The 20,735-nt window shown below is 34.8% G+C and overlaps 5 protein-coding genes across 5 annotated transcripts; 1 reads left to right on the top strand and 4 right to left on the bottom strand.

The window, feature by feature from the left end:
• Positions 1-438: 438 nt before the first annotated feature.
• LOC123904345 (putative UDP-rhamnose:rhamnosyltransferase 1) lies at positions 439-1,640 on the bottom strand. The gene is given in 2 exon segments (XM_045954023.1): positions 439-792; positions 888-1,640. Coding segments are annotated over 2 exon segments (1,104 nt in total). The 5' UTR covers positions 1,638-1,640.
• Positions 1,641-2,979: 1,339 nt separating this feature from the next.
• LOC123906878 (F-box/kelch-repeat protein At1g57790-like) lies at positions 2,980-5,112 on the bottom strand. Its single transcript, XM_045956893.1, has 2 exons — positions 4,372-5,112; positions 2,980-3,097 (listed from the first exon to the last, which is right to left on the bottom strand). The coding sequence occupies exon 1, from the start codon at positions 5,110-5,112 to the stop codon at positions 4,390-4,392; it is 723 nt and encodes a 240-aa protein (XP_045812849.1). The 3' UTR covers positions 2,980-3,097; positions 4,372-4,389.
• A 3-nt stretch (positions 5,113-5,115) lies between these two features.
• On the top strand, positions 5,116-7,314 carry LOC123906876 (protein KINESIN LIGHT CHAIN-RELATED 1-like). Its single transcript, XM_045956891.1, has 3 exons — positions 5,116-5,264; positions 5,748-6,656; positions 6,913-7,314. The coding sequence occupies exons 1-3, from the start codon at positions 5,116-5,118 to the stop codon at positions 7,145-7,147; spliced, it is 1,293 nt and encodes a 430-aa protein (XP_045812847.1). The 3' UTR covers positions 7,148-7,314.
• Positions 7,315-8,179: 865 nt separating this feature from the next.
• LOC123906877 lies at positions 8,180-10,730 on the bottom strand. Its single transcript, XM_045956892.1, has 2 exons — positions 10,326-10,730; positions 8,180-10,194 (listed from the first exon to the last, which is right to left on the bottom strand). The coding sequence occupies exon 2, from the start codon at positions 9,104-9,106 to the stop codon at positions 8,336-8,338; it is 771 nt and encodes a 256-aa protein (XP_045812848.1). The 5' UTR covers positions 9,107-10,194; positions 10,326-10,730; the 3' UTR covers positions 8,180-8,335.
• Positions 10,731-10,895: 165 nt separating this feature from the next.
• LOC123906882 lies at positions 10,896-12,597 on the bottom strand. Its single transcript, XM_045956898.1, has 4 exons — positions 12,503-12,597; positions 11,834-11,968; positions 11,617-11,721; positions 10,896-11,489 (listed from the first exon to the last, which is right to left on the bottom strand). The coding sequence occupies exons 2-4, from the start codon at positions 11,957-11,959 to the stop codon at positions 11,130-11,132; spliced, it is 591 nt and encodes a 196-aa protein (XP_045812854.1). The 5' UTR covers positions 11,960-11,968; positions 12,503-12,597; the 3' UTR covers positions 10,896-11,129.
• Positions 12,598-20,735: the final 8,138 nt, after the last annotated feature.

Here is a 20,735-nt window from a genome sequence, read left to right as displayed (position 1 = left end):
AATTGGACGGAGGTAAACCTCGCAAAGAAAAAAAACTAAAAAAAAAAGAATTAAGCAATTAAAAAAATGTAAACTGAACAATAAACTAAAAAATCCTCACAAATAAAAGTTGAGATAAAATTTCACCAAGTAAAAGTTTGAGAGGAAAAAAGGTTAATATATCAACACAAAAATTGTATTATTGTTAAATATAAGTTATGTTTAATTACATAGAGTAGAATAAGCGACTATGTTATTTGGTACATACTTTCAAAGAATTTGATCAAATGATGAAAAATGAAAAACTAATATCTATGAATCACATTATATTATTCTATAATTGAAACTTATTTCAATCTTTCTCACAAGCAATATTGTTAGCAAACCGCCTCTAACTCTTTTTGAAAATAATAAGAAATACATTATAGTAAAAAAGCAAAGCAACTTACGACTGCTCCACTACGATCCATAAAAAGAAAATATGATGCATCTCTTCAAACTTATGAGATAACATTCTTCATTTTCAAATGGTAACCTAATAAGTGGACATCCAAATTTAAGACTCTCTATCACTGAACTCCAACCACAGTGTGTTAAAAATCCTCCAATTGACTCATGTGCTAAGATTCTCAACTGTGGTGATCCATTCTTATTTAATTGATTCTCAACAAGCCAATCATGTTTAACTTGGTTTTTCACAATCCAAAGAAAAGGAAAACTAGATAACTCTAATCCTTTAGCTATCTCAAAAAATTCTTCATCACTTAATGTCACTTCACTTCCAAATGCAACATAAATCACCGACTTTTTTTCCTGTTTATCCAACCACTTAAAGATATCAGTAACCAAAGTTGTGCGTTGGCATATAGAAATCTAAAACGACAAATAAAAAGGAACGGAGGGAGTACCTGTTTATCCAACCACTTAAAGATTGTATAGCAATTCTCATCCTTTTTGTCTTCACTGAATTGTAGTGAAGGTGGCAATAATCCAACTGGAATAACTTTTTTCTTGCTCAAATTTTCAAGTGATTCAAGATATACTTACCTTCAATCTCCATCCATGCAACTTCTTATAGCAATAAAATCAGCACCAAAACAGGTTTCTTTGACTCTGAGCTTATCTGAAACACCAGATTCATTTTGTTCATAGTGTACAGCAGAAAGAATACTGTCATCATCATTTGACTTTCTTCCACGTATGAATTCCACTGCAAAAGACATACCAAATGCACTATAAATTGAGAAAAATATACTTAAGATGCCAAGCTTTGATAATATTGGTGGTAACCAATAAGGTGCAAAGTCATATATGAAGCAATCAGGTTTGGATTTTTCCAAAAATTCAATCAAAGGTTGTTGAAGACTATCAAATGCTTTCTTGAGATATGGAACAATGTGTGTTGGAATGTCCATAGTGGCTTCTGCATTCTTAGGGAGATTTTCTATATGAGGAAGTGGAAGTTCTATCAAGTTTACCAAAGGTTGTAAATTTTGAGGTAGTTTAGAGAGACGTTTCATGTTTCTAGGTGTTGAAATAAAGGAAATTTTGTGACCCTTTTGAGCTATAAGTTTAGCAAGCTCAAAGAATGGACTTATGTGACCAAAAGCAAGCCATGGAAAAACTGCAATGTGAAAATTCTTAGGATAAACTTCCATGGTTGTATGTATAATATTGGTGTTTAAGGTATGGCAAAGATAGAGGTAATAAACTTCTTAGATGGTTTTTTAGTCAAAAAAACTTCTTAGATATTTTTTCTTTCCACATGTGGTGTGTGATGGTATGCTAGAAACTTCTTAGCTTCTATGACACATAGTACGGACGGATTGGGGTTCACTGCAATCATAATATATTGACCGCAGTGCAGTCGACTATATGTAAATTGTTTGATCAAGATTAGATAGTTCAAATTTTAAAATCAAATTTTATAATTAAAATTAATCTTAAAATTTGAACTGTTTGATCTTGACCAGACGACCCATATTTACTGACTACATGCATGTCAACTGCACAAAATTCAAATTCGGTAGGGAAAGAGACACAAATTATGTTTAAGGAGGACCGAGTTTATATTTAAAATTAATCATAAAATTTGAACCGTTTGATCTTGATAAGACGGCCCAAATTTACTGACTACATGCGGTCAACTGCACATAATTCAAATACGATAGGGAAAGAGACACAAATTATGTTTAAGGATGACTGAGTTTATAGGTATAATTTAGTAATGAAAATAATTAAATTTTGAAAGCAAAATATATAAAAGAAATTATAAGATAAATATATAAAGTAAATATGCATTTTATGAGTCACTTTTTTTATTCAAACTTTTTAGTCACATGCATTTTTACAATGATATGTTGTTTTTAGTAGTAATTTAGGTAGTTTTAATAACAGTTGAAGCCCAGAAGCAAATAAATACCTGGAAAAGTGAAGTTACTTGGCCCAAAACCAAGAAAAGTGGAAAACGCAACAAAAAGGGCAAAAACATAATAAACAGCGCAAGCCATCGTACCTAAGATGAGGTCCAGTGTGGCGCGATGAGAATGCGGTTAAAATTGAAGAAAATCTGCAACAAACTTGTTCCATGGTACCACGATGACTTGTCATCGTGGCACGATGATGACTTGAAAAGAACGCAGAAAATCCTGATCAAATCTTCCATCGTACCACGATGAGGCGAAAATACACGCCATTCTGGCCACGATGGGTGCGATGGACACGCAGAAAAAGCCCAAATCCAACTGAAAATATATAAATAGAGTCTTCTTCATCCACTATTATTCATTCAAAAATATTCAGAACTTTTAATATCCACTCTAGAGTTAGGAGAACTCTAAGGAGGAGACAAGGAGGTCAAGGAACTCCAAGGCCAATTTTTGTAATTTATTTTTCCTAAGTTAGGTGGAGTCGAGGAACTACCTTACGAATGCTTGGTTTTGTATTTTGTACAATTTAGGTATAAATTCAATTGATTTCTTATTGCAAACTCTTTTATTGTCCGGATTTATACTTATTTTAATATTGAAATTCAAGATGTGCAGACAAAATAACCAAATCTTGAAATGTCTGCGTTGTGCATTGAGAATAGGAAAGCACTTGCACTCGAGTCAAAATGCTGCATTCAAACATAGATATCACGTTAGACAATGATGTTCCTCCACATATGGCAAAGCAAAGAAAGGTTTACTATACTTAAATGTAGTATTTCAATTTCACAAACCAAAGATCAATTTTCCCACACCTCATTTGAAAATAAGATATAAGTAATCATCAACAGATTAATCCAATGATATGTTCAACCGGACAAGACAACATGTTTAACAAGCAGATAAATAACCATTTAGCAATCACCAGTTCAGGGGTTTTCAAGCTATCAGGGATGGAGGTGTGTAGGTATCAATGCTTGCGAGGGTATTCTATAAGATAAGAAGGGAGGGTCAAAGTCAAAGTGATACACTTACAACGTAATATGAGAAGGTAACAATGTAATGCAAAGTTTACTAAAATGCAATTGTAATATGAGAAGGTAACAACGTAATGCAAAGTTTACAGCTTGACAATTTTCACACCCCGACTTTTTTAAAAAACAATTAGTATAAATTAGTATTTAACTTCAAATGAGATTATGGATTCTGACTAACAATTCATGGTTTTAAATAAAGATCCGCGACCGTGAAAACGGACGCGACAAAACAGTTTTGGCAGGTGCCAATACCGTTACCGTTATCACCGTTTTTTATATTAAAAAACAAAATGTGATTAATTCACACCGCGACGACCGCATTTAGCGTCATAACACCTGTACGGACCGAAATCGCGAAAACCTTTACGAAACCGAGACGTGACCGCGACCGTTTTTTAAAACCTATGCATTACTTGGTTTATGATGATCACTTCTCTCATTCTCACAACAAACTAGTGCTCTCATTTAATATGACTCGTGTATTATGCATAAACAAATACATGCACGCACAGTTTTGTAGTTTAAGTTGAACCTCTAACTTAGAACATTTGACTGTAATGACGCACTTGTAATATTTCATAGCAACATTGTACTGTCAGAAATGCACATTCAACTGTACTCAGTACCAACAACAATTTCATGTATAAGATACAGTAAATGTAGATAATAGTTGGAGATGCAATTAATGCACGTGTAACCATTGGAAAAAATCCGTAAGATTTGCATATAACTCAACAAGAATAAGATTGCATGCAACATGGAATAATTTGTATGTATCTAACAAAAGACTAAGAAAATTTCATGCATAAACTAGTAGCTCCATAAATGTCTGCAGCCTACAAAAGCATGTATCCAACAGAAAAGCTCTACACGCGTCAATGACAAAAAGAAGAGCTCTACACAAAATTGATTTTAGAAATGCTTACTTGCTCTGCTAATTTTTTTTAGTTCCAGCCAGCAAAGTCTTTCGGTGGTTCAATCCAGATGTTCTCAAAAGCATCCCATTCTACCCAGTCACGACACTGCTTACTGGGATAATATCTATGGTCATCAAGAGAGAATGATATGCAACGCTTTCCATAGGAACGGACTTTAGAGAAATAGACACTGTTTCTCATTAATCCAGTGACGTAAGTCCTAGAATGAGATGACATAAAACTAGCAAAAAGTGTCACTCCATTTAGCGTTGTCACCTCTTTCCATTCCTTTTGCGTCTGATCTAACTTGAATACAGTCGGGTCATCACCGCAACATACATTAACTAGAAATATATTCCCTTCGTGCTCTGTTGACCAGTTTTTGGCAATAAAACCCTCCACTAGGCATTTTGGTGGATGTACTTCCAGAACACTCCAAGTACATTCAACTGGATCAAACACCCCTAGCCAACCTGTGAGGCTCAAACAATAAAATAATCCATTACAAAAGACAAGCTTATTCCATATGCTCCCGAAAAATTCTGGGCGGTTTTCGTAATTAACAGTTGTCCATTCATTTGCCCCAGGAGAACAAGTGCTAATAGCTACAACATAAGAACTAATATAATCAACCGTTAATATAATACATCCAGTTGATATTGGAGCACACGAGAAGCCAGCGATTGAGTGTCTATTGAGGAATTGGAACGGTCTATTTTGTTGTTGGATGTTGAAAACGGGTCGGGTCATGCTATGGTGAAATTTTCTGGGTATATGCAACTTGGTGATACTTATTCCATGAGTGGACAATTGGATAGATCCATTTTGTGTTATGAGTCGGGTTTGAAGATCCAAATGGATATTTTGGGTAAGTCTGACCCGAGAGTTGCAGAAACTTGCAGGTAAAGTTAACACTACTTATGACTAAACATGTTTTTGTCTTGTCTTCATAGTACATATACTAGAATGTAGTTATGTTTCTTTCACAAATATTCTTATGCAGAAATAGCATGTAAGATAATTAGTACTAGTCATTGAAATTGCAAGAATCAATTAATCTAGAGTGTGTTTGGTTTGGTATTTAAACTCACATTAGTTTTGCTTTTGTCGGAGTTTCTTAGAAGGTACAAAATGAAGCTTCTACATAGATGTGAAAAACTTGTTGTGAAAAATTTGTAAATTGATAATTTAGTATTTTTAATTGAACAACGTCACTCGATTTAGTTATTTTTTCAAATTTAGGGCCATAATTTTTAATGTTCTATGTTTGTTTTGCATAATAAACATGTAGGTCTTTAATTGATTTTGATCAATGTTTTCTAAATTGATAATTATGTAAAAGGTGCTAAAAAGATTTCTAACTAATTGGTTACCTTGAATGACAGATACTTAGCTGAAGCCCATGTTCAAGCCATGCAATTCGACGACGCAGAGCACTTCTGCAAGAAAACACTTGAAATTCATCGGGAGCATTGCTCACCCGCTTCCCTTACAGAAGCAGCAGACCGGCGTCTCATGGCTCTTATATGCGAAGCAAAGGGAGATTATGAACCAGCACTCGAGCACCTTGTCCTAGCCAGCATGTCAATGATTGCTAACGGACAAGATACTGAGATTGCAGCTATTGATGTTAGCATTGGAGATATTTACACGTCGCTTTGTCGTTTTGACGAAGCTGTTTTTGCCTATCAGAAAGCATTGACAGTGTTCAAATCTACGAAGGGTGAACATCACAGTTCTGTGGCTTTAGTGTACATTCGACTAGCTGATCTTTACTACAAGACAGGAAAATTAAGAGAGTCGATATCCTATTGCGAAAACGCATTAAGGATATACAGTAAACCTGTGTCTGGAATAACTGCCGGAGAGATTGCAAGTGGTTTAACTGAAATCTCTGCTATCTATGAAGCTCTAAACGAGCCCGAGGAAGCGCTGAAGCTCTTGCAAAAGGCGGTGAAACTATTGGAAGGTATCCCTGGACAATATAGAACAGTTGCAGGAATAGAAGCTCAGATGCGAGTGATGTTCTACATGGTTGGTCGGCATGTGGATGCTTGGAAATCTTTTGACAATGCTGTCACCAAGCTGAGAGGCGGCGGGGAAAGGAAATCTGCGTTTTTTGGATTTGTGTTGAACCAGATGGGTTTGGCGTGCGTTCAACTGTATAAAATAGAAGAGGCTGCTACACATTTTGAAGAAGCTAGAGAGATCTTGGAGAGGGAGTGTGGAACCTATCATTTGGACACTCTTGGTGTGTATAGCAACCTAGCTGCAACTTACGATGCATTAGGAAGGTAAACAATTTTTTTTTTTCTCTTTGTTTAAATCGGACAGTCGAGACTAGTAACCGCATGACTGCCTGAATGCGTCTAATCCAAATCCTATACTCAAGAATCCAAATGTCTTGTAGTTAAGGAATCACGCATTTGGCGCAGTCACACAATCTAGTTCACCTTCCAAATTTACCATGGTAAATTGAGTCCAAAAATTTTACAAGTATGATTGCTTTTTGGTGGATGAAAATAACTCTTTAATTTTATTTTATTACAGAGTTGAAGATGCCATTCAAATATTGGAATATATACTCAAAATGAGAGAAGAAAAGCTTGGAACTGCAAATCCAGATGTTGATGACGAAAAGAAAAGATTGTTTGAGCTTTTGAAAGAAGCAGGAAGAGTTCGAAGTAGAAGGGGAAAATCTCTGGAAAAACTTATAGATTCAAACACCTTAAAGATGAAGAAAGAAAGTAGAAGGAGATGGGGTGCATTTGGTTTAAGAACATAAGAGGTCTTGTTCTTACAACAACGTTTTGCACTTTTGTGCATTTGTGAAAGTTTTTCCATAATCTTGTTGCATGATTTAGTTTTGATGAAAAAATGAAAGAGAGTAAATTATTTGTGAAGGAAAGTCATGTAGAAGTGTGATATATAAGCATATAAGAGATTTTGTTTTCCTTTCTCTTGTTTCTTGGTGATAGACTGATAACTCATTTTTCACATGTTTTTCTTGATTATTATTAACAATTGATCCTTAGTAAATAATCACTTCCTTGGCTCAATTTTTACTTTGTTTCTCATAACTAATCTTGTGTTAACCCACTATAATTAGAATCTTTGACCCTAGGTCCCCTGTTAGAAGTCCCACATTGGCTAGAGATATGACATAGATAGCTTTTCTAAGTGTAATGCAAATCTCAACTTTCAAGCTAGCTTTTGTGGTTGAGTATAGGCCTCATAAATTCTAATATGGTATCAGAATCTATCCTAGATCCATTTGTTGTTTGTTGTGGAGACCTCCCATATTGGGGCCACCCGTTGTTGTTGATTCCACGTTCCAGCTTGTTCAGTTCTGGACGTGAGGGGGTGTGTTAGAAGTCACACATTGGCTAGAGATACGGCATAGATAGCCTTTATAAGTGTAGTGCAAACCTCAACTTTCAAGCTAACTTTTGTGGTTGAGTATAGGCCTCATAAATTCTAATACCCCCAAGGTATTCTCAAAACTTATACCCTTTAGGCATGCATGCTATGGGATTAATCCTTGAGTCGGCGGCAAAACATCTGATTTTATTTTTTACTAAGACTGAACAACTCTTGGACGGCAAAGGGACAAGGGAGAGTTGAAGAGAGAAAAAAAAAATGGATTTGGATTCCTAAGATTTTCACACAGTATTAGATTGCAACCTTTCATTCGAGATCAGACAGTTCTGGATTTTCTGATGTTACACAGTTTTATGCATAAAAAAAATATCTCCGCCACCAATTTTAGATCGAAGGGTGACACAATAACGTCAGGAAATCCTGTTCCCAAAAGAACCTATACATAATCATGAGTGTTTAACATAATGTCAATTTACTTAAATAAATAAACATAAAGTTAGAACCCTTGTGTTACTACTGCAATACATAACTTCTAAATTTTCAATTGCAAACACTTAACAAAGAAAAAATGCAACATCTAGAAAGAGTACAACTAAGGTGAGACATCACCTGTTTTGTTAATCCTCTCATAATTCCAAACTTTCAACAAACGTTTCCTTTTCTCGTCCGCCATGAAATCACTGATATACAGCATACGCACCTCTTTCTCATACTTAGACTTAATAAACTCAATCAGCTCCTGATCCAACTCCCTCATCATCTCCTCATTCCTTGTACACTCATCAACATACATGTCATAACATCTCTTCAATAACTCTTGCTCGTCCAACGGAACATACTGAGAAGCAGGGAGATATCGTCTCTCAACCTCGACTATCTCCTTCTCCAGCTGTTTCTCCAACAACACAATCTTACTTCGATGGTCAGCAATATCAGCTTCAATCTCTGCTATCCGTCCTTTCCTCGCAGCTTCCAACTCCGATACTTGACGCACAAGCATCAATGCATATCCCGTGTTAAAGAGATCCATAAAGCGTGTGGAAAGTTCGGCTTTCTTCTGAAAACAATCAAGGAATTCAGACCCTTCTTTGGATTTAAGAAAGATACAGAACTTCATCATTGCCATGGGAGCACATTTGCGGTTTTCAGCCCAGAAACCGCGTTGAATTGCCAAGGACATTACATTGTCATGGACAATCTTGTTGCTACGAGTAATTGTCTTGACACTGGCGATGAAACTCTCGGTGGTTATGAAATGTCGCGCGAGCTCGGTTGTTGTCCAGGCTTGAACCGGAATGCCTGTGTCCTCGAAGGATTTGAGGACCAGCCTTAGTTCTTCAGAGAGGTCCATAGTATCTGCCATATGTAAACACAAGAACAAGCACTATAGAAATTATGGGAGATGCTGTTTTTGTGTGGAAATGGAAATTGATATAAAAAGGCAATATTACAATTTACAAGAGAAGAGACTGAAGGGAGATTAAGATTAGGAACAAACGGTTCAATTTTTGAGGTTTGTGTATTGGGTCACACATCGTCTAAGTTGGGAATGTCACATACTTGAATTACAGTTATCAAAAATATTTACTTCCTCGGTATCAAAACTTTTGTGCTGCCATTTCTAGTGCAAGATCCAAACGGTTAGATTCTGATCTAAGTTGTGTAACTTCGACGAGTATCTATAGAAGGCGTGGATCCACTATATCTCCCCCACAGAGAAGGGAGTACACATTCTCTAGATCAAGGTCCCTGCGACAAAATTATCGTAACGGAAACTACAGATCCTTGAGCCCTCAGAGGAACTCCTCCTTGATGCTCCCTCCGGGGGGTTGAAGAAGTTATAAGAAACTTGTAAAGCTACCTAAAAGTGAATCTTGCATGGACTACAAAATGTAGTTTGATGCAAGAAAAATAATCATATCGAGAAGCTTGTGAAACTAGTATACGGATTACTAGATGCAAGTGGAAGTTGGTGCCTAGATCAGAGTTCAAGCGAGGACTAGATTTAATCATTTGTCTTATAAATAGTAGTAATTCAAGGATGGAGATGGCAAGAAAGTGATTAATAGTTAAATTGACATCACCGTTGATTTGCAGGTAAGGTCGAGAATTATTGTGAGCCTTAAAATAAAAAATCACAAAATCATAATTTATATTTTAGCGTTTTATGTTATTAATTGTTGTGAGTTTGTTTGCATTATTTTTTGCAATATTGAATTTATGTTTGTATATAATGTATTTTACTAATTTGAACAAATGAATATAATTTTTTTTTGGGGCACAAATGAAATAATAAAACTTGAAAGCTTATACTAGAAGTGGCGACTTGACATTCATTTGTTTTAGAAAAAACTTCTAAAACTAACCATTTTCAAACGAGACAGAGATTCCGAATTGAACATCAACGACTTGCACTGCTTCCGAAGGTTTTGCATATCTTCCACTGTGAATCTGTATAGATAATTTATAAAACCACAATTAGCCTTTCAGCATTGACTGAATAAACGTATGAAAAGTTGTGAGCATTTAACTGAAATGTTGAAATGTTAACGAAGAAAATGACAAAACTGAACCAACGATACCTTCACCAATCTCTTCCAAGAATGAAACAATTCCACCGGCAGTAATACATGCAACTGCTTCACCTAAATCTGATTGAACCCAAACTATCCTCACAATGTTCCTTCATAAGCCTTCACAGCTTCAGGTGCAAAATATCATCATAAACTAATATAAAAATCACCAACAAAAGACCAACTAATCCAAAGGACACAAATCTTACCATCAAACATACTCAAACAGAGCAAACTAGTCTCATAAGTGATGAGGTACATAAGCTCAAATAAGTCCATATAAAACATACCATGATGAAAAATAAAGTCTTAAGCAGTCTCACATTCACTAGTAACAATGCCTATATGATAAACAAGACAAACAAACGGAATTGAATATTAAATTCACCTTAGGTTTGAAAGTAGAACGAACAGAGTTAGAAGAAGTTGGATACCAGAATCGAGTACCATAAACTAAACGAGTAACAAGTCTCCTATCAGAGTAGTTCTATGATGAACAGGTTGTGCCATTATCAAGAAGGCTCAACAATTTCACACATATCCAATAACTTTAGAATTCATGCACTGAACAGAAATAGATTGCACAACACAAATACTTCATTGATAATGATTTAAAACCATAATATTACACACAATATTAGACGTACACTAATTATAGGATATAAGTAAGAATAATAAGACACGGATACACCGAGACACATGCACCTAGCAATTGTGGTACACCTAGAAAGATTACAAGTACACTTGCTAGATGCAAGTATAATACATGGTACTCATATAAACTGATTGACCACATTTTGGATGACTTTCTTCTTAAGCCTCCAACACTTTATTCTGCTGCATTGGAACTTCAGTGTTGTTTATTATCGGCCTCAGTTCCTTCTCCTGCTGCTTTGGAACTTCAGTTGTCTGCTTTCCAGATTTAGCTATCTGCCTTGGTCTCTTCACCAGCTGCATTGGAACTTCAGTGTTGTTTATTATCTCCATATACTTTGGAACTTCAGTTGACTGCTTTCCAGGTTTAGCTATCTGCCTTGGTCTCTTCACCTGCTGCTTTGAAACTTTAGTTGCATGTTTTTGAGCTTCAGCTATGTCCTTTTTCTCAAGCTCGATTTCAGCTTTATCAGTTTCCAAGCTAGCAAGCATAATCTGTAACTTACTGTGGACTCTAGCCTGCAGGGTTTAGAGATTAATAATATTAAAGAACTAAAACATGGACAAAGAAACTAAAAATGTTTGGAGCAAAAGCATTGCTAAAAAGCCCAGCACAAACATTGTTAACATTTCCAGAAAAACTTACAATATGTTCAGGATCAGCACCAGATTCCTGCAACAGCTTCAGCCTCCCCTTCACGTGTTCAGTTAATCGAATGTCTGATTCCAGCTGATCTTCCAGAAGGGCAAGCTACAAGATTAGAGATTTTAGAGATTAATATTAAATATTAAACAAGTAAAACATGGACAAATAAACAAAAACATCAAGAGCATTGCTAACACATTAACAAGAAAAAACTTGCCCATGATTTTTTCGTAGGCTCAGTGAAACACTTTGCGGTGCTAGACGAAATAAACGAGTCAGGATTATACAAGCGGTAAGCCAAGCAGTAATCCCTAGAATATCTCATGTTACCAAGATTATCCATAATCCAATGCTGTAAAATTAGATGAAAGAAAAATATTGTTAAAAGCAGGAAACAAATAGATAGACAAATTTAATAATAATAATAATAATAAAACCCTAAGAGTTTCAGTAACACTCAAAGTTAATTCTGTGTTTGAAAGTAAAAGCTTATGATAAGCGCTTGTGCAATAAGTTGTTTTATAGAAACGTGAGTGAGACACAAATTCACAAACAGTGACCGTATTGTATATCGAGGGATTGTTATTTGAAAAGAAGGATTACAATCCCCAATTCAATAACAATAATCATAATATATTGAATTGAAAAATAAAAGAAGAAATTATGAAAGTCGTGAACCCTAAAACAACAAATAAAAACCCTAGAGCGAAAAGATCATGAATTAAACAATTAATCAGAGAAAAGATTGAAAGGAAAAAGATATATTATGAATTAAACAATTAATCAGAGAAAAGATTGAAAGGAAAAAGATAGATTATGAATTAAACAACTCGAACTAGAAGTATTGAAAACGAAAGAACAAGAATGAAAATGCATACATACATACCTTGAGAGAGGGAGCGGAGCGAGCAAGAGAGAGAGAGAGGGAGCGAGCAACAGAGAGAGAGAGAGAGAGAGAGATATGAATGAATGAATGAATGAAAAATCGGAAACCTGGAGATATATATATATATATATATATATATATATATATATATATATATATATATATATATATATATGATATTTTCTCTTTAGGCCCCCACGTTTCTTTTATACCCCCTTACTTACGTTTTTGCCCCTGCACGGTGTTTCGGGTTATACGAATCGAACTTTAAAAAAATTCGGTTAATAGAAATCGATCGCGTTTAACTTCGAGTTTTGTTAACCGAAGTTAACTGATATAGAAACAGAAGCATTTCATAACCTCTCAGTTACGTTTTTTCTTCTAAACACCAATAACACCACTCCTTCTTCTTCTTGAGAGCGATTTTGTGGAAAACTTCAATATCCTATCTCAAACCATTCTTAATCAAGTAAGTTCCATGCATTTACATTCACTCTTTTCTCATTCCATGTTTTTCTTATCACATTCACTCTTTTCTACGTTTTTTTCCCTCCCTGAGTAATTTTCTATCTCAAAATTCTATGTTTGAATTGTTGATTAATGGTTAGTTGTTAGTTTAGTTAGATGTTAACATGAATGCATGTGATATTAGGTTTAATTTGTGTATGCAATTAGATGGTATTATGGTGTACACTAAGTGTTTGACAAAATGTGTAAGTAAAATTCAATATGCTTCCATATGAATAATGTTAACCATAGGTGTTAGGATTAAATGTTGATTGAATTATAGTTTGAATTTATCATAGTTTATAAGATTGTATTGAGTGTGAAGATATTTTTCCATAAATCGAACGATTTTGTGTCAGAAACCTACCAACCTAGCATATATGACAGTTGAAAATAAAAGAAATTAAACGGAAGATTACCTTAATATTGTGCTTCAAATCGCCTTCCAACCCTTAGCAAACGTTCCAAACTTGATTTTAAGCAGCGATTTGAGTGAAAAACGGATTGGATTTTGGGATCTCTTTTGGTAGTGTGGGGATGAAGTATTGAAAGTGATGAAGAATGTGAGAGGTTGCTTTCTATATAAACATACTTCGATTCGTAAAACCCGAAGGACAGAGCGAGTGGTTTTTAAAAACCGAAGTTTTTATTTGTTCGATTCATAAAACCCGAATTTGCTAACCAAAAAAGTGGTCATTTTCGAAGGGCAAACTGGGATAATTTAAAGATAATTTAAAGCCCAAACCCGATTCTCTTTCTTGACTTCCGCTCTTTCTTGTTTACCGCCTTAAGTATCATTATGCCGCCATTTACCGCCTAATAATTACCCTTAGATTGATATAATATGGTGCACAGTAATATTATGCTCCTTCAACACGTGATGGCTTAACTCAATTCTCTCTCCACCATATCACATGTGTGATGTGTCTACTCTTTCTTTCTCTTCTACGTTTTTATAAACTAAAATTTTATAAATAATTTGTTAACGTCTTTTTTTTATAAAAAAATAATAAAAATTATGAATAATACTTATAAAAATTATATGCACCGTCGGTGTAAAGTTATTTTGCACATTCGTCCAATAATATAACGACACATCATGTATGGTAATTAAAAACACATGAAGTGTCACATTCATTAAGTGATGTGGCAACGCGTCATTGGATGTATGTGTAAAAAACTTTTACACCGACGGTGCACAACAATTAAACTCTAAAGAATAAATAGACCTAGTTTTAATCTTTTTGTTCCACTAAACAAGTAAATTTTTATCCTAATTTAAATTTTCTCAATTTTTCCAACAAATAACTAACATTTTTATATTTTTCAATTCTAGTTTTATATACAATAGGAGAAATATATTGATAAATATTTTTCTTTTATATTGGTATTCATAAATATATTAAAAAAATTACCGGATATATTTGTCATTGATACTTAAAACGTCAGGAGACACATGTTGAAAAGATTATGGATGACAATAAGTAGGGTATTGTAGTACTCATCCCCATATCCGTAGTTTGAAAAAATACTCGTACACATCCTCATACCCGCGTGGATAACAATCTTTGCACTTGTCCTCATACCCTATAGGTACCTAAGTACTCATACCCGTACCCGTTACCCGTATTTTTTGCTAAAAAATAAATCGATCAATTATGGTACTAACTTTTTATGGTATATTTGATTTGCTAAAATATAAGCAACCAACTCATTGTAAGGCATGCCTAGATACTTTCAGGGAGCACACAACTCATTGTAAGGAGCTCCGAGATTCAAATACAGGCATGATTTGGTTAGAGATGTTCTTTTTGATATTTTTAGGCGCGCGTGAATATCTGTGAAGAAAGAGGCACATGTCAACGGGCGGAAAATGTGCAGAGGAAACTTCCCCGTTCTCCACCCCGAAGTGCATGCGGGAGAGTTTTTGCCTCCATCACCTTCTTCACGGGGGAATATTTGTTTTCATCCCCATCCTCATAAACCCCCACGATACCCGCGGTCGCGGAGATTCACCGATATTTAGTATTAACAAAATAAAGTATCTAGCTTTGCATGTTCCCTTGTCATTGGATTTGTGTTCTTGGAATACTATGATATCGGGTTGTGTGGACCGAAAGAAACCACAAATTGCTCATATGATGCATGTTCGGTGCATCATATGTTAGACAAGATCAAGATTTTTTTTTATAAGTGGTTGAAAGCGACGAGTAGTACTTTAGCTTTGAACTGCCATAGTTGGTGGTCTAGTCCTATGACTTGTTTGAGCCTTGTTTAGTTTCTTTTGTTTCTTGTGTTTTGACTCTCTATATATATATATGAGTCGGGATCCGTTGACACCAGATGTCAAACTTTAATTTGGCACCAAATCTTCACACGACAATATATAGAAAACAGAGATGAGAGAATAAGACCAATTTCCCTAAAAGTTGGAAACCCTAAATTTAAAAGATTAAAGAATGGAGAAAAGAGACAAGAAAACCCTAAAAGCATTATTTCGACGGTTGTTCTTCCATGGAGAGAGGCGGCGGCGCTTGAGTGAGGCCAAAATTGAAGAACAGATAACAAGATAACAGAGATACAAGAGAAAGAAATTGTTTGACAAATAGAGATTTTTTTTTTCACCTTTTGAAGAAATTACTGAAACATGTTTCAAGATTTTAAAATTACAATAATCCCTATGGGTATCATTTTGAAAATTTTGTAAATTAAAAGAGTAATTTAAAAAATTTATCTTTAAATAAATCTTGAAATAACATGTTAAATTATTATTACACATGGACCAATTAAAAGTATACACCTTAACGGTGTACAGGTACACGTTCACATAATATGTGTACCGGAGTATTCACCAAAGAAAAATCATTTTTATTTGATTTTTATTATTCAGTAAAATTTACTTAATTTATTTCAGATTATAAAGGTTTATGTGATAAATTTGTCATGAATTTGCTAATTTAGACCCATATAAAAATACGAAGGTCTAAATTATGAAGGTCTAAATTATGAAGATACACCTTTTTATTCGGAAAAAAACCAATTACCACTACTCAAACATTTTATAAATAAAAGGGTAGTTATGTCAATTTCATTTAATTAATATTTTTCTACAAAATCATTTAATTAATTAAAGATCCATAAAAAGCATTTTGGATCAACACATGTAGAAATGGTCAACGATTATCCAAGTAATCTCTCTCGGTTGTGGAACGATTATCCAAGTAATCTCTGTCGATTGCATCAACACACTTCAACGCCATGTAGAAATGGTCATCGGAGAGATGACTGTTAGCGCGTGAACAAACTTCCATTAACTGAACACGAGCTTCGACTGAATCAATGGTATTGAGAAAAGTGTATTTTCTGTATGTTGATTAGAGGTGGGAACAGGCCAGGCCGGCCTACATGGCCTTAAGGCCTAGCCTACATAGGCTCAGACCAGGCCAGCCTATTTCTTTAAATAGAGCAGGCCAATGCTTTTTTATAAGCCTATTTAGCTAAAAAGGCCAGGCCGCAGGCCATTAAAAAAGCCTTTGAGGCCTACTAGGCCGGCCTATTTAAGTTAACATGAATAATATTTTTATTACGATTATTATTTATATATTAAAATTTATACTTTGATTAAATTATAAATCTATTAACTTTTTAAGTAATTTAAGTTTATTAATCTACATTAGTTTTTAACATATATAAATGTATTATTATAAACTAGAATTGAAATATGATGACATATATAGTCAAATTCTCTAAAATATCAAATGGAACATTATTTTATTAGTTCATAAGTATATTTCAAAATAAATATAATTATTTATTTAAATATGTTCATATGAAATAGGCTTTTAAACAGGCTAACAGGCCACATCAGACTTTCAAAAGGCCAGGCTCAGGCCTAGAATTTAAGCCTATGATAGGCCACAGGCCAGGCTCAGACCTTCGATTTTTTGACAGGCCAGGCTCAGGCTTGGCAAAGCCTAGCTCGGCCTAGCCTATTCCCACCTCTAATGTTGATTGATAAAACAAAGAAGGCTTAAATGCAGTTTTGCCCCCCCTGTTTTGATTAAATCGGAATTTTACCCCCCCTGTTTTAAAACGCGGACTTTTACCCCCCCTGTTTTATAATTTGTTGGATTTTGCCCCCCCCCTAAAATTCTGCTTTCGAGTCACAACTTTAAAGCTTCGCACACAACTCAATTTTGATCAATAATTTACCAAAAGGATACCGAAATGACCGTAATCGAGTTATCTTTCCACATAATCAAACCCCACTGAATTTGGAGTTACAAAGAGAGATTAATTACCGTTTTAGTGAAGGTATGTCCCTCAAAATTCTGCAAACAATTTGCTTTCGAGTCACAACTTCAAAGCTTCGCATACAACTCAATTTGGATCCATAATTCACGAAACGGCTACCGAAATGACCGTAATCGAGTTATCTTTCCACATAATCAAACCCCACTGAATTTGGAGTTACAAAGAGAGATTAATTACCGTTTTAGTGAAGGTATGCCCCCAAAATTCTGCAAAAAATCTGCTTTCGAGTCACAACTTCAAAGCTTCGCATACAACTCAATTTGGATCCATAATTCACCAAATGGCTACCTAAATGACCGTAATCGAGTTAGCTTTCCACAGAATCAAACTCCACTAAATTTGGAGTTACAGAGAGAGATTAATTACCGTTTTAGTGAAGGTCTGTCCAATTACTAATTTTGCAGAAATCTACTTGTGATCTTCAAATTCAACATCTTCTACCGAACACATCGTAACTCCAAATTCAACGAAATTGAAATGCCAACAAGGGTAATTTCGATAGATTTCCATACATGTAAATAGTATTAAAAAATGAGCTACAGGGTGAGAGGAATGACGAGAATACCAGTAGTAGTTTCATACGATAATTAATTTGAACACACCTTCACTAAAACAGTAATTAATCTCTCTCTGTAACTCCAAATTTAGTGGAGTTTGATTCTGTGGAAAACTAACTCGATTGCGGTCGTTTCGGTACCAGTTTGGTGAATTAATGATCCAAATTGAGTTCTGTGCGTAGCTTTGAACTTGAGGCTCAGAAGCAGATTTTGTGCAAAATTTTGGTGGGGGGCAAAATCCAACAAATTATAAAATAGGGGGGGTAAAATTCCACATTTTAAAATAGGGGGGGTAAAATTCCGCATTTTTCAAAATAGGGGGGGTAAAACTGCATTTAAGCCAACAAAGAATTTGTACAAGAGTAAATAGAAACCAGAGGAAGCTAAAAAGGAAAGCTAATAAAAAGAATGATAATTATAGATTCCTACAAATCATCTACTATTGAAACAGAATAATGCAGATCCTATAATCTTTCCTATGATAGCTCGCGTGACAGTAAGGAGAGAATTATATGACAGTTAACTATGACATTAATATTAAATACTTCAATATGCCCCCTCAAGTTGGAGTGTGGGGGTTATGAACACCCAACTTGACTGTAAGATCTTGAAACTGTCTGGATGGTAACGCCTTGATGAATATAGCAGCCTGTTGTTTTGTGGTGTGAACATAGGCGGTGGAGATTATGCCTCTCTGCAAGTGAGTACGAATGAAATGGCAGTCCATTTCGATGTGTTTCATCCTTTCGTGGAAGACTGGGTTTGCTGCAATGTGGATTGCAGCTTGATTATCACAATGTAGAACAGTAGGACAATCATAGTGAATTTGTAAACTTGATAATAAGCTGCATAACCAGATGATTTCACTAACAACTTGGTTCATTGCTCGATATTATGCTTCACTTGAGGATTTTGACACAGTAGTTTGCTTCTTTGTCTTCCATGATATTGGAGCAGGTCCTATTTGTTAGGGATTCAATTGATTCATAAATCCTAGAACCGATCATATTAATCATTAAGAAATAAAACATAATCATAATCATAAGCGGAAGCGTACCTGAGTTTGAGTTCTCCATATGTGATGATCAAAGGTCACGGGTATGTGTGATCTTCCAACTGTAGAATTCCTTATTGGCTCCTGAAACCTCTTCTGATGGGGATGAAGAGAGAACTTTTGACTGAGCGCCGTTTTCACGTTATTTCTACAGTTGGGGACCATAACCCTTATAAATAACCTTAGGGTTATTTCTTAGTTTTCAATATTCTAATTTGGCCCCTCATCAAATTAGATATTGACTTATGGTATCTACACAATAAATTACCTTTCATGATATTTATGCTTTAGCCATAGACTTATTATTAATTATTAATTAGACCACTGATGCTTTGGCTAATTACATAATGGCCCTAACACATGTAATATTACTATTGTGACCCAAAAATCCTAACAATCTCCCACTGGTCACATATGTAATATACACATGTGTTAGACTTTATGAGCTCAAAATTCGCCATTATATTCCTTAAGCATATCCAAATTATCTCGTCCATTAGTCATGCCAATATATAGAACCAAGGTGATTTTCGTTACATTAATCATAACTAAACCCATCAATGATCACCAATAGTGACATAACTAAATGACATAGATCCATCATGAAATGTGTAGCATGAAAATCACATGAAGTTGGTCTGTATATGTCGATTTTCAACTGGTCCTCCTTATCCTTAGTGAGATCAAACCTTAACCAAAGTCAGAGTGTAAACATACCAAAACTTTATTTCTGCAGAAAATATTCTTAAGCCTTATTTGAACTGAAGTGTGTCTATATTATAAAAGCATTAAAAATAACAAACTCCCACTAAAACTTAATATCACTTAATGACTTGACACCCATACGAGAAATATGCTCATAGAGCCTTTTTGGGTGAAAAACTTTAGTAAGCGGATCCGCAAATATGGAGTTTGTACCGATATGCTTTATAGACAACCGTTCACTCTGAACTTAATCTTTAATAACAAGAACTTGATCTCTATATTCTTGAATTTGTCGAGTTCCTTGTTATTGAAAATAGAACTAATATTTTATTGTCACAAATAACTTTAGTGGTGTTTCAATTCCTTATCCACTCTGTGCAGCCCCGTGACAAAGTTCTATAATCAGATGCCTCATGATATGTTATCTTTGCATCCAACAAAATCGGAGTCAGTACACCAAATGATCTCAAAAATAAAAAATCTGACCTCCAATACATGAGCATGTAGTCTTTTGTTCTCTTTAAATACTGTATGACCCATTTGGCTGCTTCAAATGGTCTAATCTTAAATTTCTTAAATATCTGCCCAACATCCCAAAAATTGTACGCAATACCTGAACGCATACAAAACTGAATATACATATTAGACTCCCTACTACTTATCATAAGGAATCTTCTGCATTTACTTTTCTTTAAAGTTATTCATAGGGCACTGTTTGAGACTAAACTTGTCTCCCTTAGCCACATGGTTCACCGTCTTGTCATTGACAAACAAAACCAAGAAAATATATTTGCTCCCACACAACTCATGATATATACAATCATCAACCAAATTCACCTCAAAACCGAATGAGATGATCACTTGATGAATTTTGAAATACCATAATTGAGATGCTTGCTTGAGTTCATATATGGATTTCTTAAATTTGCAAACCATATATTTTGAATCTTTTGAAACAAAATTTTCCGGCTGCACCATATACATTGTTTCATTAATGTTACCATTTAGAAACATTGTCTTTATATCCACCAGATGTAACTCAAGTTCTAAATGTGTCACCAATGTCATTATGGTCCTAAAAGAGTCTTTCGAAAAA

Source organism: Trifolium pratense, linkage group LG2, assembly GCF_020283565.1.
Source record: "Trifolium pratense cultivar HEN17-A07 linkage group LG2, ARS_RC_1.1, whole genome shotgun sequence".
NCBI classification, from domain to species: domain Eukaryota; kingdom Viridiplantae; phylum Streptophyta; class Magnoliopsida; order Fabales; family Fabaceae; genus Trifolium; species Trifolium pratense.
This window is presented reverse-complemented; position numbering and strand designations above follow the sequence as displayed.

Coding starts and splice junctions, on each gene's coding strand:
- LOC123906878 (XM_045956893.1), bottom strand. CDS start 5,112: ATGACCCGACCCGTTTTCAACATCCAACAACAAAATAGACCGTTCCAA.
- LOC123906876 (XM_045956891.1), top strand. CDS start 5,116: ATGGTGAAATTTTCTGGGTATATGCAACTTGGTGATACTTATTCCATG. Junction 5,265..5,747: donor AGAGTTGCAGAAACTTGCAG/GTAAAGTTAACA, acceptor CTTGAATGACAG/ATACTTAGCTGAAGCCCATG. Junction 6,657..6,912: donor ACTTACGATGCATTAGGAAG/GTAAACAATTTT, acceptor ATTTTATTACAG/AGTTGAAGATGCCATTCAAA.
- LOC123906877 (XM_045956892.1), bottom strand. CDS start 9,106: ATGGCAGATACTATGGACCTCTCTGAAGAACTAAGGCTGGTCCTCAAA.
- LOC123906882 (XM_045956898.1), bottom strand. CDS start 11,959: ATGGATAATCTTGGTAACATGAGATATTCTAGGGATTACTGCTTGGCT. Junction 11,722..11,833: donor AGCCTACGAAAAAATCATGG/GCAAGTTTTTTC, acceptor CTAATCTTGTAG/CTTGCCCTTCTGGAAGATCA. Junction 11,490..11,616: donor GTGCTGATCCTGAACATATT/GTAAGTTTTTCT, acceptor TAAACCCTGCAG/GCTAGAGTCCACAGTAAGTT.